This window comes from Misgurnus anguillicaudatus, chromosome 1 (assembly GCF_027580225.2).
Source record: "Misgurnus anguillicaudatus chromosome 1, ASM2758022v2, whole genome shotgun sequence".
In the NCBI taxonomy this organism is placed as follows: Eukaryota; Metazoa; Chordata; class Actinopteri; order Cypriniformes; family Cobitidae; genus Misgurnus; species Misgurnus anguillicaudatus.
This window is the reverse complement of record NC_073337.2, coordinates 26,542,810-26,557,905: the sequence shown is the minus strand read 5'-3', so window position 1 is coordinate 26,557,905 and position 15,096 is coordinate 26,542,810. Positions and strand designations below refer to the sequence as shown.

General features: G+C 35.0%; 2 protein-coding genes across 4 annotated transcripts; both read right to left on the bottom strand.

Annotated features, from left to right (window-relative positions):
- Window positions 1-440: 440 nt before the first annotated feature.
- irak3 (interleukin-1 receptor-associated kinase 3) lies at window positions 441-9,263 on the bottom strand. 3 transcript variants are annotated; one of them, XM_055189771.2, is made up of 13 exons: window positions 9,012-9,261; window positions 8,044-8,226; window positions 5,584-5,627; window positions 4,746-4,812; window positions 4,220-4,371; window positions 4,065-4,129; window positions 3,840-3,951; window positions 3,611-3,729; window positions 3,124-3,322; window positions 2,994-3,047; window positions 1,455-1,622; window positions 835-1,276; window positions 441-758 (listed from the first exon to the last, which is right to left on the bottom strand). In XM_055189771.2, exons 1-13 carry the CDS (start codon window positions 9,124-9,126, stop codon window positions 625-627), a joined length of 1,854 nt encoding a protein of 617 aa, XP_055045746.2. In that variant the 5' UTR covers window positions 9,127-9,261; the 3' UTR covers window positions 441-624. The 3 variants fall into 3 exon arrangements, with proteins under 3 accessions (XP_055045746.2, XP_073725107.1, XP_055045747.2); XM_055189772.2 differs by lacking the exon at window positions 441-758 and having other exon boundaries at window positions 1,156-1,297; window positions 9,012-9,263; XM_073869006.1 differs by lacking the exons at window positions 4,746-4,812; window positions 5,584-5,627 and having other exon boundaries at window positions 9,012-9,262.
- A 2,431-nt stretch (window positions 9,264-11,694) lies between these two features.
- b2m (beta-2-microglobulin) lies at window positions 11,695-13,565 on the bottom strand. Its single transcript, XM_055189774.2, has 4 exons — window positions 13,334-13,565; window positions 12,438-12,710; window positions 12,328-12,358; window positions 11,695-12,192 (listed from the first exon to the last, which is right to left on the bottom strand). Exons 1-3 carry the CDS (start codon window positions 13,395-13,397, stop codon window positions 12,345-12,347), a joined length of 351 nt encoding a protein of 116 aa, XP_055045749.1. The 5' UTR covers window positions 13,398-13,565; the 3' UTR covers window positions 11,695-12,192; window positions 12,328-12,344.
- Window positions 13,566-15,096: the final 1,531 nt, after the last annotated feature.

The window sequence follows — 15,096 nt, the reverse complement described above, 5'->3', positions numbered from 1 at the left end:
GTACATGTGTCCTGTCCAGATGATACAGAGTCCATTTCCATTCAGTCTGTTTGTCCTTTTTATCTTTTGCTAAATTTAACCCCTTCAGACCCTGCGTCCACATCATGTTTTGCAGTTCAATCCAATAAAAATGATGATCAACCAATCAAAATAAGGCACAGTGATTCTGATTATACACCTGAAAATCAGGTCTGAATGTGTTGAAATGCAACCAGTTATGTTTTTTAATATACACGGGAAAAGTTGCCCTTCCATTCTGAACTAAATAAACACATTGGATTTCAAATGTCGCAGTCTTTTGTTAATATTGATAATAATGTAAAATTCAGCAGCAAATCACATTATTCTAAAGTAAAAGCCTGTCCAAAATGTGTAGAGAAATTATAGCCTAAATGAATAAGCAAAGAGAGTATATGGCCTAATAAAAACAATACAAAACATTTATTTACCTCTTATTTATTTATATAAAATAACAACAAGAACACTGTACAGTATTTATTTTATAAGTTAGATCCAACATCCCATATGTTAGCTTTATTAGTTGCTGGACACATCAATATTAAGAGCTTTACTGCAGGTGAGAGTGATAAAGTAGTACAACACAGATTAAAATCCCTGTAAGCATCAGAATCCGTCTGACTTTAGAGAGAGAAGTTCCTCTGTTTTTATTAACCCTTGGTTGTACAGGCGAATTTTATTCCTCATTTTTTCTTTTGCTGGATTCTTAATGTCTTCCTGAGAGGACTGCACACTATCATCTGAAAAGTAAACATATACATTCTGTTACTAATAATTTTACAAAAACGCTGAGTAATGTGACTTTTTGGTACTTGCCTAAAGTGTAACATATGACAGAGTTATCAAAGCCATTAGCGCAGCAGTCCTCACACCCCTGAGCTTCTGCACCAGTCGTACAGCTGCACTCCACAGGCCAACTCCCATACAAGTCTGGATGAGAAACAGAGTCTGGCTGTACATCTGGAGTTGATGACACCAATTTGTCATTTTCCAAGAGAGATTCCTTCGAGTAACTTTCTCCGACACTCAGGAAAGTCACCTCGGACTGGCTGCATTCACAGGGTGCCGGCGGTCTGCTGACTACGTGAGGTTGCTGCCCCTCTACGGGACTGTACGATTCGTCATCTTCTGTAGGCATGCTAAAAGCAAAACCATTGACGCTGTAGGGCCCCTGAAATGCGATGCTATCATCCAGTGTATGTGGTTGATCCTCAGGAGATGCGGGGATTGGAAGAAGTTGGCTTAACCTCTGAAGAACCTAAACATGGGAAACAATTCACTAAAACAAATAAATCACATAATGTTTATCACAACGTGCACTTGTTTATTTCTTATACAAGCAACATCATGACCACGCATAAATAAAAGGCATGGAGGGGGTAAACAGATACAATCTTGTATTGTGCAGGTTTATTTAATAAAGCGTATATACTAACAGCATCCATGCCGGGCCGAACTCGCATTCTGCTCGATGTGCAATCTAGGCCGATTCGGAGGAGAGACAGAGCCACAGCGGGAGGCCAATATTCCACTTTTGGATCCAAGAAACGGAGACAGGCATCCACACAGCCCTTCTCCTCAAACTCTGATGTTACAACATCTCTCTACAGGAAAATGACAGTGTTGAAATTTGTTGATTAGGAATATACACTCCCCTAAAGGATTATAAGGAACACCATAGTAATTCTGTGTTTGACCCCCTTTCACCTTCAGAACTGCCTTTTTTTTACACGGCATTGATTCAACAAGGTGCTGAAAGCATTCTTTAGAAATGTTGGCTCATATTGATAGGATAGCATCTTGCAGTTGATGGAGATTTGTGGGATGCACATCCAAGGCCCGTTCCACCACATCCCAAAGATGCTCTATTGAGTTGAGATCTGGTGACTGTGGGGGCCATTTTAGTAAAGTGAACTCAATGTCATGTTCAAGAAACCAATTTGAAATGATTCGAGCTTTGTGACATGGTGCATTATCCTGCTGGAAGTAGCTATCAGAGGATGGGTACACGGTGGTCATAAAGGGATGGTCAGAAACAATGCTCAGGTAGGCCGTGGCATTTAAACAATGCCCAATTGGCACTAAGGGGCCTAAAGTGTGCCTAGAAAACATCCCTCACACCATTACACCACCACCACCAGCCTGCACAGTAGTAACAAGACATGATAGATCCATGTTCTCATCCTGTTTACGCCAAATTCTGCCTCTACCATCTAAATGTCTCAACAGAAATCGAGACTCATCAGACCAGGCAACATTTTTCCAGTCTTCACCTGTACAGTTTTGGTGAGCTCGTGCAAATTGTAGCCTCTTTTTCCTATTTGTAGCGGAAATGAGTGGTACCCGGTGGGGTCTTCTGCTGTTGTAGCCCATCCGCCTCAAGGTTGTGCGTGTTGTGGCTTCACAAATGCTTTGCTGCATACCTCGGTTGTAACGAGTTGTTATTTCAGTCAAAGTTGCTCTTTTCTATCAGCTTGAATCAGTCGGCCCATTCTCCTCTGACCTCTAGCATAAACAAGACATTTTCGCCCACACTACTGCCGCACACTGGATGTTTTTCCCTTTTCACACCATTCTTTGTAAACCCTAGAAATGGTTGTGCATGAAAATCCCAGTAACTGAGCAGATACTCAGACCGGCTCTTCTGGCACCAACAACCATGCCACACTTAAAATGGCTTAAATCACCTTTCTTTCCCATTCTGACATTCAGTTTGGAGTTCAGGAGATTGTCTTGACCAGGACCACACCCCTAAATGCATTGAAGCAACTGCCATGTGATTGGTTGATTAGATAATTGCATTAATGAGAAACTGAACAGGTGTTCCCAATAATCCTTTAGGTGAGTGTACATCTGTGCAGATTCTCCATATCACTTTTACATTTATGCATTTGGCAGACACTTTAATCCAAAGGGACACATAGTAGATTCATATTATACATTTTTTGTTACAGTATGTTATGGGGAACATTTACCAAAAACTGGGTCTCCTGTATCACCTTCTGTCCTGTACACGTCTCCAGTATAACCTACAAACACGAAACATAAAAAATTAGGGTTGAACGTCCGTACTCAGTTTATTTTTTAATAGGTTGTTAAACTTACTATGCCAAGGCTGTAAACGTCAAGTTTGACGGACAGCTTGCCATCTCGAATGTACTCCTCTGGGAGATAGCCGAGGTTGCGACGGGAGGCGGTATCCATGACGATGGTGCAGCTCTGGTTGACAGTATGTGGTCTCAGATGAGCCAATCCAAAATCTGATAATTTGGGCTGCAGGTGCTCATCCAAGAGTATGTTTGAACTGTTGACAACAAAACATAAAAAAACTTTAGCATTAAGTGCATGACGTTTGCTCATGTAATCTTTTCACGAAAAAATAAGAGATTAGCCCGTGTCACAAATAACAGTCCATACTAAAGTTATGAGTTATACTGTATTCTCGTATATTTGCTGTGTTACTTTTAAAAATATATTATTAATTGTAAAAATGCCCAGATTTTAGATACTGAAAATAAAAACACCTATACAGACATTACAGGTCTGGGAATTTGGGTTGCTTATGTGAAAGAGGCTGAATTCACAGTGGCACCTTGTAATATTTCCACAAATAACCATGCAAGGTTGTGCCGTGTGTAGATGGTTAACTGCTCTCGCTGTTCCTTTGATAATGTTTAGTCGCTCTTGCCACGACAGAGGCGTTTTCACTTCCTTTAAAGAAGACAATAGTACAGTAAAGTTACTTTTAAAGTAGCATATGAAAATCAACGTTGCAGATCTTAAGTAAGCAGATCTCTTTAGATCAAACAGGGATGATTTACCTCATGAAGTCTATGAAATAATGATCCATTATGTAGGTACGGATACACTAAACAGAAGTGATCTTCCTGTGAAAAGCTGCCCCATAGCTCCAAGATATTAGGATGCTGGTAGCTAAAAAAAAAACAGAGGATAATAATGTTATCAATCATTACGATAGAATGGGATTTTTCAAACTTGAGTAATTTATTGCATCATTTAAATATTCACAGACTACGTGAACCTACAGTTGTAGGACTTCGATCTCTTTGGTGAATTTTTCCCACAATGCCTTCCAAGCAGCCTTGTTTTCCTGTGTTAAAGGGATTACACCTTTGATCAGCGTGACATCTTAAGCATTGAAGTACTTTACAATGTAAAGTCCAGGATTAGTAGCCACTACCTGTTTGAAAACTTTTACAGCAAAAGATTTGTTTTCCCATTTTCCGCAGTAGACCTCGGCAAACGCGCCACCTCCTATTTTCATTTCCGGGTGAAAATTTCTTGTTCCCTCTATGATGTCTGAATACGTGATTGGATACTTCTGTTTCTCACCTGTGGAATTGGGATTAACATTTAAGTTTCATAAGAGACCACTTTCATCTCAAATAATCGTGAAACCCACGCCAAACAGAAGTGAAAGTTTTCTTTGTCTACAATGTGTACATTTTAGTTAAAGTTAACTCTCAGAAAAACAGTACAAAGGTTAAAGTACTGTAAAAGGGTTCATTTATCTACCTTTCAACATTTGATACCATTATGTAAACTTGATGAACTAATATGCACTCTTTTGGTGCAAAAATGTACTTTTAAAAACAAGGATACCGCCCCACTGACAGTTTTTTGTACCTTTTTTGTATTGCAACAGTAATGTAAATTAATACAACGACAAAATTGTATTTTTTGTGATTCATATTTTTGTATATTACCTTTAACATACACAGACTCTGAAGGAAGTGCTGATGGTTTAATGGATTTTTCACTGTCTGGAATAAACTAAATAAAAAGCAAAACACCAACAGTTTCAGTAAGATATATTTTATATATATATATATATATATATATTTTTTTTTACTTTTACATACAATATATTTATTACACACACACACACACACACACACACACACACACACACACACACACACACACACACACACACACACACACACACACACACACACACACACACATATAATATTATGTGTGTATATATATATATATATATATATATATATATATATATATATATATATATATATATATATATATATAAAATAAATATTATGTATGTAAAACTAAAATATATATATATATATATATATATATATATATATATATATATATATATATATATATATATATATATATATATAATATATATCTTACTGAAATTAATATTATTTATTAATGAAAATATATTAAATGCATAACTTTCCAATACATCAAATGCAGTGGTTTGCAAACTGTGGGCCAAGAAATGGTTTCCAGTTTTATGAAATTTTATAAAATACATTACTATGTAATAAATTCAGTGTAATCGAATATTAAAAATGTAACTACCATCTAACAGCACTACATTGTATCATTTCATATGTTTTGTTTCATTCAAATTTTAAGTTTGAAATTCTTTTATGTCATGAATTTTTATTTGGGGGGATGTGCTTCGAAAATTTTGAAAACCACTCATTTAATGCAACATGTTAAAAAGACGTTAAAAAAAATAACCCTTAAGCCACAACTGTCAAAAAAAGGTTGTTTATTTTTCACCTTGTGACAACGAGGAGGTGAAGATGACTTCAGCACACACAAATCTAGAAAAGATTCAGATGGACTTGGTTACTTTGATGTACAGATGTATTGATATTATGTGGTGTTGGTGTGGTTATATTATTGTTGTGTGTGTTACGATTTGCTAGAACTATATGGGTAATGTGGTTTTCGATTGGTGAACGTGTTTTGTTTTGTTTTGCTTTACGGTTCACTTCACATTTATGCATGAATGGTTCCTCTTTAAGGTACAATATATGTTTCACACCTATAGAAATGTTTTAGTCATAAAAGGAAGTTTCATTGCTAGTAAAATGTAAACAATCCCTACTAGAATATTGCTATAAACATTTATTAGGGTCTCTTTTAAAGGTGCCAAAGAATGCTTTAAATTAAAATAATAATCTGTTAAATTGTTATCTGATATCTACTAAAAGGTATGTGGCTTTATTAAGTGCAAATATTATCTAGAGACAGTTTTACATGTCCATTAACAACCCTACGGTTTGCCTTTAGAATGAAATGGTCTATTATTACCTTATTTGGAAGGGTCATGAATAATAATGTTGAGCTCTGCTCTGATTGGCTGTTTCTCAGAGCAGCTCTTTTGAGTAACTCTGTGTGTGTGTAAACAGATCTTATGTTGAGCATGTATCAGATGAAGATATAAGGAATAATCAATTGTTTGGAGATTGTTAATGGACATTTCTGAGTGGTTTTTGTTTTTTCAGTATGGACCTGCAAAGCGTAACTGTATCAATAGTAAAACTTCAGCCTAAACGTTAGCATATAGCATTAACTAGCATATAGCGCTAACTCGGCAGTCACAACTTTGTTTTTAGCATTGTAACAACATTGTAGTTAATTTAATGTGTAATTTAATGTTGGGGTGTACCAGGGGCATAGCCAGAATTTTATTTTAGGGGGTCCTATCTTAAAATGAGTGGGCAACTTGTATATACAGTATATATTTTATAACTTTATAGCACAGTTATAAGTTTATAAGTTACGCACAACAACGCGTGACATGAGCTAATCCAATCAAGTTTAAAAATAGCTGCATTTTATCGCACAGCATTTTGATTGGCCAATCTATCAATCAGACTAAGAAATCAACAATCTTATTTTATTTTAAGCAATTGGAAATCTGAGGGTCTGGACATGTAAATGAGGGGGCCAAGGACCACCAGGCCCCCTCGTGGCTACACCCCTGGCCCGGTTTTTCAAAAGGTTTAATCTGGATAAAATTGATCCGGATTTAGTAATCTTTTTTTTTGCGATCCGTGATCACGTAATCCAGCTTACTTTTGAGCCAGTTCTTCAAAGCAACATCGGATTGGATCAATCTGATCCGGATAGGAACTTTTCAGGAATACCAAATCTGGATAACCAGTGCTCAAACAGGATAGGAAATCACAATCTAGAACTATAGATATGTAAAGAGCAACAAGTAGAATAGCCAGTGTGGGGTCAATATAAATTTATTTTTATTTGAAATGAAAACACACATTTAAAAAAAATTATAAAAACAAGAACAACCACACACCATCCTCTACCAGCAGTCCGCTCATCTGAGACCTACAACACAAACACTGAATATATATATATATATATATATATATATATATATATATATATATATATATATATATATATATGTATATATCAATTAGTGACAGAATAAAACGTATTGTTTTTGGTCAATTTTGACAGCTGTTTGGGGATTATTTTATGGGGCCAAACTCTTTCTACTTTGCTGTAGGCCTATACTGAAATGCTGAATATGTTAAAGCCTACCTAATCACTGTATTCTAAAGGATGAACAAATAAAATTAAAACCTTATGAATAAATAGGATATCTTGTAAGATACTGCATGATCCAAATATAGTATTATTTGATACATTTTTAAAGTTTTAATTACATTTTGGCAATGAAATCTACGCTGAATCCACCCTTCTGATGGGATCAGTTTAATCCAGATTTTTTGGATCAAAGTGATCCAAATGCTACAAAAAAGTTCTGAAAAACCCAAACTAAAGGTTTGATCTGGATCAAAACCAAGATTGGATTACGTGATCTAATCCGATTATGTAATCCGTTTTTTCCTTTGAAAAACCCATTTTCAAGATTTGATCCAATCCATTATCCACAATCCTAGTGGATTACTTTTGAAAAACCGGGCCCCTGTGTACATCTCAACTGTAAAGTCACAGTTGGTGTTATGTTGAGATTGGCCTGTTTTCAAGCGGTGCACAGAACTCTTGTTATTCATTTATGCCTACCTACGTAAAAACAGTTTTACATTCCATGGCACCTTTAAAGCAATATAAGCTTTCAGATTTATTTCAATTTATTTTGTTTTAAAAACTAGTGTGGTATGTGTCATAAAATATTAGCTATTGTTGTATATTTTTGTTCAAGAAAGCACAAAAATTGTTGTACGATGAAATATTTATCACCTTGTGGTTGAAAAAGACTCCTAGCACGACGGTGACCCATCTGATCCAGAACCTTCAGCAGATCCCCCACTGTTTTATTTTGCTGGGCCCACGACCACATGAGCTCCTGAGTTGGACTCCTCCCTGCAGCCGCATGCATGTCTGCGCACCTTACATCCAGGAGACTGGGAAGGATGCGGAAAGCTGTAGGGAATCAGATAAGGATATAAAAGCTTGTTATTGCATTCATTAATAAGGCTACAAACTAATTACAGAAACCAAGTCTATATTGTATGAAGCAAAAAAACACATTTATAAAAAAAATGCAATGAAATTTTTATCCTACTGAAAAATCCAGCATAAGCTTTTAGCTGGTCTCCCAGCTTGGTTTTAGCTGGTTTTGCTGGTGTAGCAAGCTGGTCTAGCTGTGTTTTGGTCATTTTTAAGCTGGTCTAGCTGGACTTAGCTGGTTAGGCTGGAAGACCAGCTGACGCACCAGCTTTGCCAGGCTGGGAGGACCATCTTACTTCCACCTTAAACCAACTACCAGCTTATGGTCTACCAGGTCTTAGCTGGATTTTTCAGAAGGGCAAAATATATCAGATAATGTTGTTAAACTCAACCTTTTATTTAATTATAAAAAAATCCAGATAAGGAATTCCAATGGATTTAATAGTTATAATGGGAATTCTATTAGTTTTAATGGAAACTAACTAACTATAATGGCTGTGCTGGTAATGTGTTGGCTTCTGTTGGTGTGATGGGAACCAATACAACACCTTTAAATCCTACTGAAATAAAACCCAAAACATAGATACAGTACAAATTAATTTTGTATCTGTGCTAATGTTAAACAGCTGATGGTCCATAATAAAGTTTTTGTCAAGTATTTAAAAGCAAGTTTTCTGTCACCAAAGAACCAAGGAACATAAATTTCTTCAGATTTGTCAGATATTAAAATAATAAACATATGAAAGAGATAATTTTACCTAAATCTCGCCATCCAAGCCCATCGACACCGCTGTCCATCAATTTACAGAATTCGCCCATAAGCAGCGGCGGGACATCGAAGAGAAACATCGACGGCTCTGTTTTACCTGCCATGGCTCTTTAAACTAACTGTTTAGTTTAGTCTGGGTTTGTTTGTTGTTTCATGCATGTCTAACGTAACACTCAATAGTGCTCTCGTGCGTAGACATCTGTTGCTGCAACTCGGAAATTCCCAAACCACGCCCACTTCCTCAAAAATGACTGTTGCTAAGGTAACATAAGGCCTTTATTTACTTTTAGTTCATGTTGAAAAATATATTATTTTTAGACACTATACTGTTGTATTTTTGTGCTCTCTATAGTTAAGTGTAACTGGTGCATTCATGTTTAATTGTTTTATAAATATTCAAATAAAGACTGTAATTTATCACAAATCTTATCAAACATCTTTACCATGACTACTTACCTTTCAGATTTTGATATGGTGTTGATATGTTGTGTATGATTGTTCAAATTTGCCAGCAATTAATTCAGTAATGCATCAATAAATGAATGTAACAAATTAAATTACCCTTATTACTTTTTATTACTGTAATTTTAACTCGTATGTACATTTACCATGATTTTAATATAGACTTTATAGCACTTATATAGAATTATAGCACTTACTGTTTCAGTTTTTTTAACACTAGATAAACGTTGCTTATGTGAACGTTGGGTATAGAACTGAATCAAAAAGTTTAACAAACATCTTAAAGATAATATATGTGTGAAATAAAAAACTGAAACAGGAAGTGTTTCTGGACCGGCGTTGTTTACAACTTTTGAAATGGTCTATAGTAAAAGTAGTAGCCATGCATGTCTTTTGGCAGATTGATTGACATTAACAATAATATATTACTTCAACATCATGTTTAAACTATGGTTAGGCCTACAATGATGCATATTCGTGTTTGCTATGGTTTTACTACAAAATATCACAGCTAAACTGTGGTTACTGTAATTCATGGTTAATTTCGGTAAGGAAGGGACAACATCAGTAAACAAAAACATTTCCATGTTCACATACTATTTGCAAAGCATACAGCTTTATTTACAAACTCCTCATAAAAACATCTGATATTGCTAACATGTCTACATGCTCTTTGATATTTAGCACCTAAATTAATGAAACATTGGGTTTTTGTCTGTTGCCCACTCAGCAAAACCTCGTTGAAAAGATGTTGAAATCCAGATGTCAAAATGACGTGAAATTCTGGTTGAAAAGTGACGTGTGAAAAGACGTCTTTTTAGGGTTGTTAAAGACGTCTATAAATGCTAAATTTGGTTGAAAAGTGACAGGCTTAACCCCATTTTAAAAATGTATTATGTAATAAATTAATTATACTATACTATTATTATGCTAATAAGTATTCTCTAAATAGGACAGCTAATAAAAAAGTTAACAATACACATTTATTGATATGTCAAATAGCCCTACTGAAAAATCCAGCTAAGACCAGCATTAGCTGGTGAGCTGGTTTTAGCTGGTCTCCCAGCTTGGTTTTAGCTGGTATTGCTGGTAGCAAGCTGGTGTTTTGGTCACTCTTTAAGCTGGTCTAGCTGTGTTTTGGTCACCTTTTAAGCTGTGGCCGGTTGCATAAAACTTTAAGACTAGTCTTAAAAGTTAGTCATGAATTTTTTTCTTCAAGACTGATCATAAATGTTTTAAGTATGTTACCTAGAAATGTAGATTGGTGTTATTTAAATCCAAATAATAAGACTTATTAGCCCTAACTAATTGATAGTTAGTCAGAATTATTCTTAAGACGCAGTCTTAACGTCACGGCTATGTTTATGCAACCGGCCACTGGTCTAGCTGGACTAAGCAGGCTGGAAGACCAACTGACTCACCAGCTTGACCAGCTTTGCCAGGCTGGGAGGACCAGCTTAAACCAGCTACTGCCACCTTAAACCAGCTACCAGCATATGCTGGTCTTAGCTAGATTTTCCAGTAGGGAGTACACATATAACACAAATATATAATTTCTTTTTAAGCTGAATCTCCATAAAGTAATTTCAAAACATGACCAAAAAGTTGCTAATTTTCATAATTATATTTTATATTATTTCAGCTTTTTACTGCATTATTGTTGTAATAAATACACGATGCCCATGTTTCTCGTTTAATATCAATAACGTGCTTTCGAGCTGCTCTTGGTTTACTGTGACGTCATACGCTGTTCGTTCTGCGCAGCGCTCCATGCAGTCGGTCTAACACGCATATGGATTTTCCGGGAAATCACGTGACTTCACCTCATACAGAACTGAGCGAAAAATCGACGTCTGGCTAAGTCAGAACAAATGTTGACACTTGAACAACAAATGTGACGATAGTTAAAATAGCACATCATTTTTGAAGCTACATATTATTATTTTTTTTACATTATTTTGACAGCCGTGTAGAAAGTGAAAGTAACTTGCCGCGCATTTTTTTATCCAATCACCGATTTTATCGCTCAGTTGCTAGGCAGACATTAATGTTTTAGGTTTAATTCAGTAGGGTATTTTTATTTTCTGTAAAATCTCTGTATACTAGTTCATATAAAAGCGTGTTATTACATTCATTCATGAAGTTATTTACCTTATTAACTTATTACAGAAACCAAATGTGTCTATATTGTATGAAGCAAATAAACACAGTTAGGTTTTCTCAATTTTATTCTCCCCTTCTCACAATAACAATATTATTAAAAATGTACAACAATCTAAACATGGGAGCAAATGTGGATTAAAGTTTTCAAAATTGTTTTTAAAGAAACAATTGTAGTCTTGCTATAATTACAAATACTCTAAACCACCATACAATCATTTTTATTATTAAACTTAAACTGTGCCTACTGCTCTGTTTGAAAAACAGCATTTACAAAAAGAAGAACGAAACAAGTCAAAAACCAGAAATCATCCCTTACAGAAACACGTAGCAGCTAAATTTTGGTTAATAATTTTACTTTCATGTAGAAGAATAGGATGCTTAAGTAGGACATTACATAGGCTTACAACAGAATAATCAATGTATTAGTGGAATCAAAATAATGGTGAGTCTTCACCAATGTCATTTGGTTTGAAAATTGCATATTGACGGCTTATGTGATTGTATGGACTTGCGCAGATGATGTAAAGTGTCCAAAAAAGGTCATCCTAGAAAAGAAGAAACACTCATTTAATCTTCTTAACATTATCGAATGGGTCATGATTGAAAAACAAAAAAACAATGCAAAAAAATTGTATCTAAAATTCTTGCATAATTAACAGATTATACACGCTGTCACTTACCTGCTGTTTGTTTCGGCTTACATGTTTGGCTCTGTTGAAAAATAAAAGATTCAGTAAGTAAAGTATTGTGAAACCATGAGATATCTTAAAACACGGTACACAACACTCACCCCATTGGTAAGAATTGTCTTTGTCCATGTGTCGAACTTTGCAGGTGTAAGCCTCCCCCTTCTGTGGTGTGAAGGACACGCTCTTGGTAAGGTGAAACTGCCAACCCTTTTCGAAGGCCAGGTCGGTCTGCTGGGCATCAGGAATAACTTTTCCATCTTTCAGCAGGTCAATGTTGATATCTGGAGGGTGGAATGCACTCACATGGCAGATCAGGGTGTTTGGCTTTCCATACTCTCCTGGAAAATGGGTGTACACCTGAACCTTGGGACTGGCTGAAATTAGAAAACAAAATATGTGTCTATGGATTCTGTAACTTAAATCTAATCAGCAATGAAGGGTTGATTAAGAAGGATTGAAGAGGGATGCAAATAAAACACGGAAATGAGGTCAAAACTTCCAAAACATACAAGAGCTTTTGTTGGATTCGTTTAACAAATATTAAATTATCAAAACATGGATGACAACATAACAAAAAAGTATAAAGAATGCATTTTAAAAGGATTTAATGATTACAGTGCTCAACCTATTAACTTACTATTTTAATCTTAGACAAAGCCAATGGAGGAAGTTACTTTCCCAAAATCATTTCCAAAACAAAATTACTGCATATGCATGTACATTTATTATTTAACTATTTGTATTTTACTTTTTAAACAGTACAAACACAACATCTATATAGGCCTACTATATGTCTGTGATATAGACAATCATAACCTCTTTATTAGCAATATTTGTTGTTGCTATAAAATAAGCTTATTATTTTGATATAACATTTTAGGCATTCACACTTTGATTTTGTTTACTGACAGAAATGGTATTACGTTTCATTTTCACATCACTAATAATGAAATGTAAACATCTGTAAAAAAAAAATGATGCAAAATAATATACTTACAAACTTTTCCTTGTACTGTGACGCATATAACGCAGAACAGCGCAAAAGAAATGAGCGCCTTCATTATGGCGAGTTTTATTTTTGAGTATCAAGCAGATAATCCTTCAGCTCTCTGATCTCAACGCGTTTAATGTCTAAAGTGAAAGAATGGTTACCTCAAATGCACTGTCATAACATCCAGTACAACCTCCCTAAGACGTGTGATAACCAATAGAAAAAAGGTAAAATGAAGTTGTTGGGTAGATTTGCACTCGGGAGGTTGGTACAGCCGCAGTTATCTGGTGGACTCTTTTGGAAATACCCAAACTTACCAAAATAAACCACTCCCATTCATCTCATAAACAAAACCGGTCCACCATTATGTAAACCAACAGGAACCTAAACAAAGAATCATGTTTATTTTGGGAAAATGGCGAACATTAAGCGAAACTAAAATTGCAAATGTCTTATTTAAAATCATAATTCAAACACGCACACAAATATGCTAGTCAACACAGGCTATTGTAAAATAACAAGCAGTGTACTGCAGTTCGGCTATATATTAATAAGCCTATTCTAGTATACATTTGATAAACATTCATAAAGTAGCTATCAGGCATGCCTTTTTATAAGCTTGTGGATTTAATTTGTGTCCAACACAGTCGTTCTCAAACTGGGGTCCTGAGATGGGGGGACCCGGTTTAAAAACCTCCTCAACAAGGCCGACCCTGTACCGGGTCCAAAATGACTTATTATGACTATAAAATAAATTAATTTATCATAAATTCTGGTTAATTAATTCTCAGAAAAATAAGGCTACTAACCAACAGCACTTTAATAATTTAATATGGTTTGTGTAACACAAATTTTAAGTTTATGTCATACATTTTCTTGTACTGTATACAAGCCGCACGCTGAAAAAGTTTGAGAACCACTGATCTTACCGATCTAACTAACTAGTGACAAAGTAGCTGCTAAAGTAAGAACTGGTGCCATCTAAACACACTTTTGTACATTTGTACAAACTTGATCTACAATGAATTTATTTTTACATGCCCATGTTATTGGTCACTTTCTCAAATATATATTATGCAAGGATGGATAAAGAGGTTATTAATTTTTGGACTTGAAATATCAGTTGACTGCTGTATCCATATCCCAAAAAATGCTCTAATTTACCCAATGGCTGGGTTTGTCCCTGTTTATCCAACGCTGGGTTGAAAATAACCCAGGATTTTTTTTAGAGTGCAGCATGTAAAATAAACAAAATTTTCTTTAATAATTGATCTTGTTGTTTACTTAAAAGTCATTCAAAAACTTTTTACAAAAACATTATCTTTTCCACTCTTTTGTTATCTCTCTTAATAATTACCAGAGGTCTTTCCAGAAATGTGACAATGGATCACAAAAATCATTAGGATATTAAGATCATGTTCCATGACGATATTTTGTAAACTTTCTACTGTAAATATATAAAGAATGTATTTCTTATTAGTAATATATATTAGTTTGGAAAACTTTAAAAGCGAATTTCTAAATATTTGGATTTTTTTGCACCCTCAGATTCCAGATTTTCAGATAGTTGTATCTCAGCTAAATATTGCCATATTGTGCTTACAAATGTGGACACTAGGCCTATTTTGGGAGAATTTCAAATTTAGCCAAAAGCAAATAAAAAAAAGTTTAATTCAATGGATATTTAGCGTCAGTGATGTGGGAAACACAGAAAGTATACAACCTAATATTATATTTGTATTTTTATGGCCATATCAGTTTGTGTGTGT

Excerpts from the sequence above, each read along its gene's own strand:
- b2m (XM_055189774.2), bottom strand. The coding sequence starts at position 13,397 with ATGAAGGCGCTCATTTCTTTTGCGCTGTTCTGCGTTATATGCGTCACA. Across the intron at positions 12,711-13,333 it reads CACAGTACAAGGAAAAGTTT|CCAGTCCCAAGGTTCAGGTG; the intron begins GTAAGTATATTA and ends TTCTAATTTCAG.
- irak3 (XM_055189771.2), bottom strand. The coding sequence starts at position 9,126 with ATGGCAGGTAAAACAGAGCCGTCGATGTTTCTCTTCGATGTCCCGCCG. Across the intron at positions 3,323-3,610 it reads ATTTGTGGAAATATTACAAG|TTCAAACATACTCTTGGATG; the intron begins GTGCCACTGTGA and ends TGTTGTCAACAG. Across the intron at positions 759-834 it reads TGTCATATGTTACACTTTAG|ATGATAGTGTGCAGTCCTCT; the intron begins GCAAGTACCAAA and ends TTTACTTTTCAG.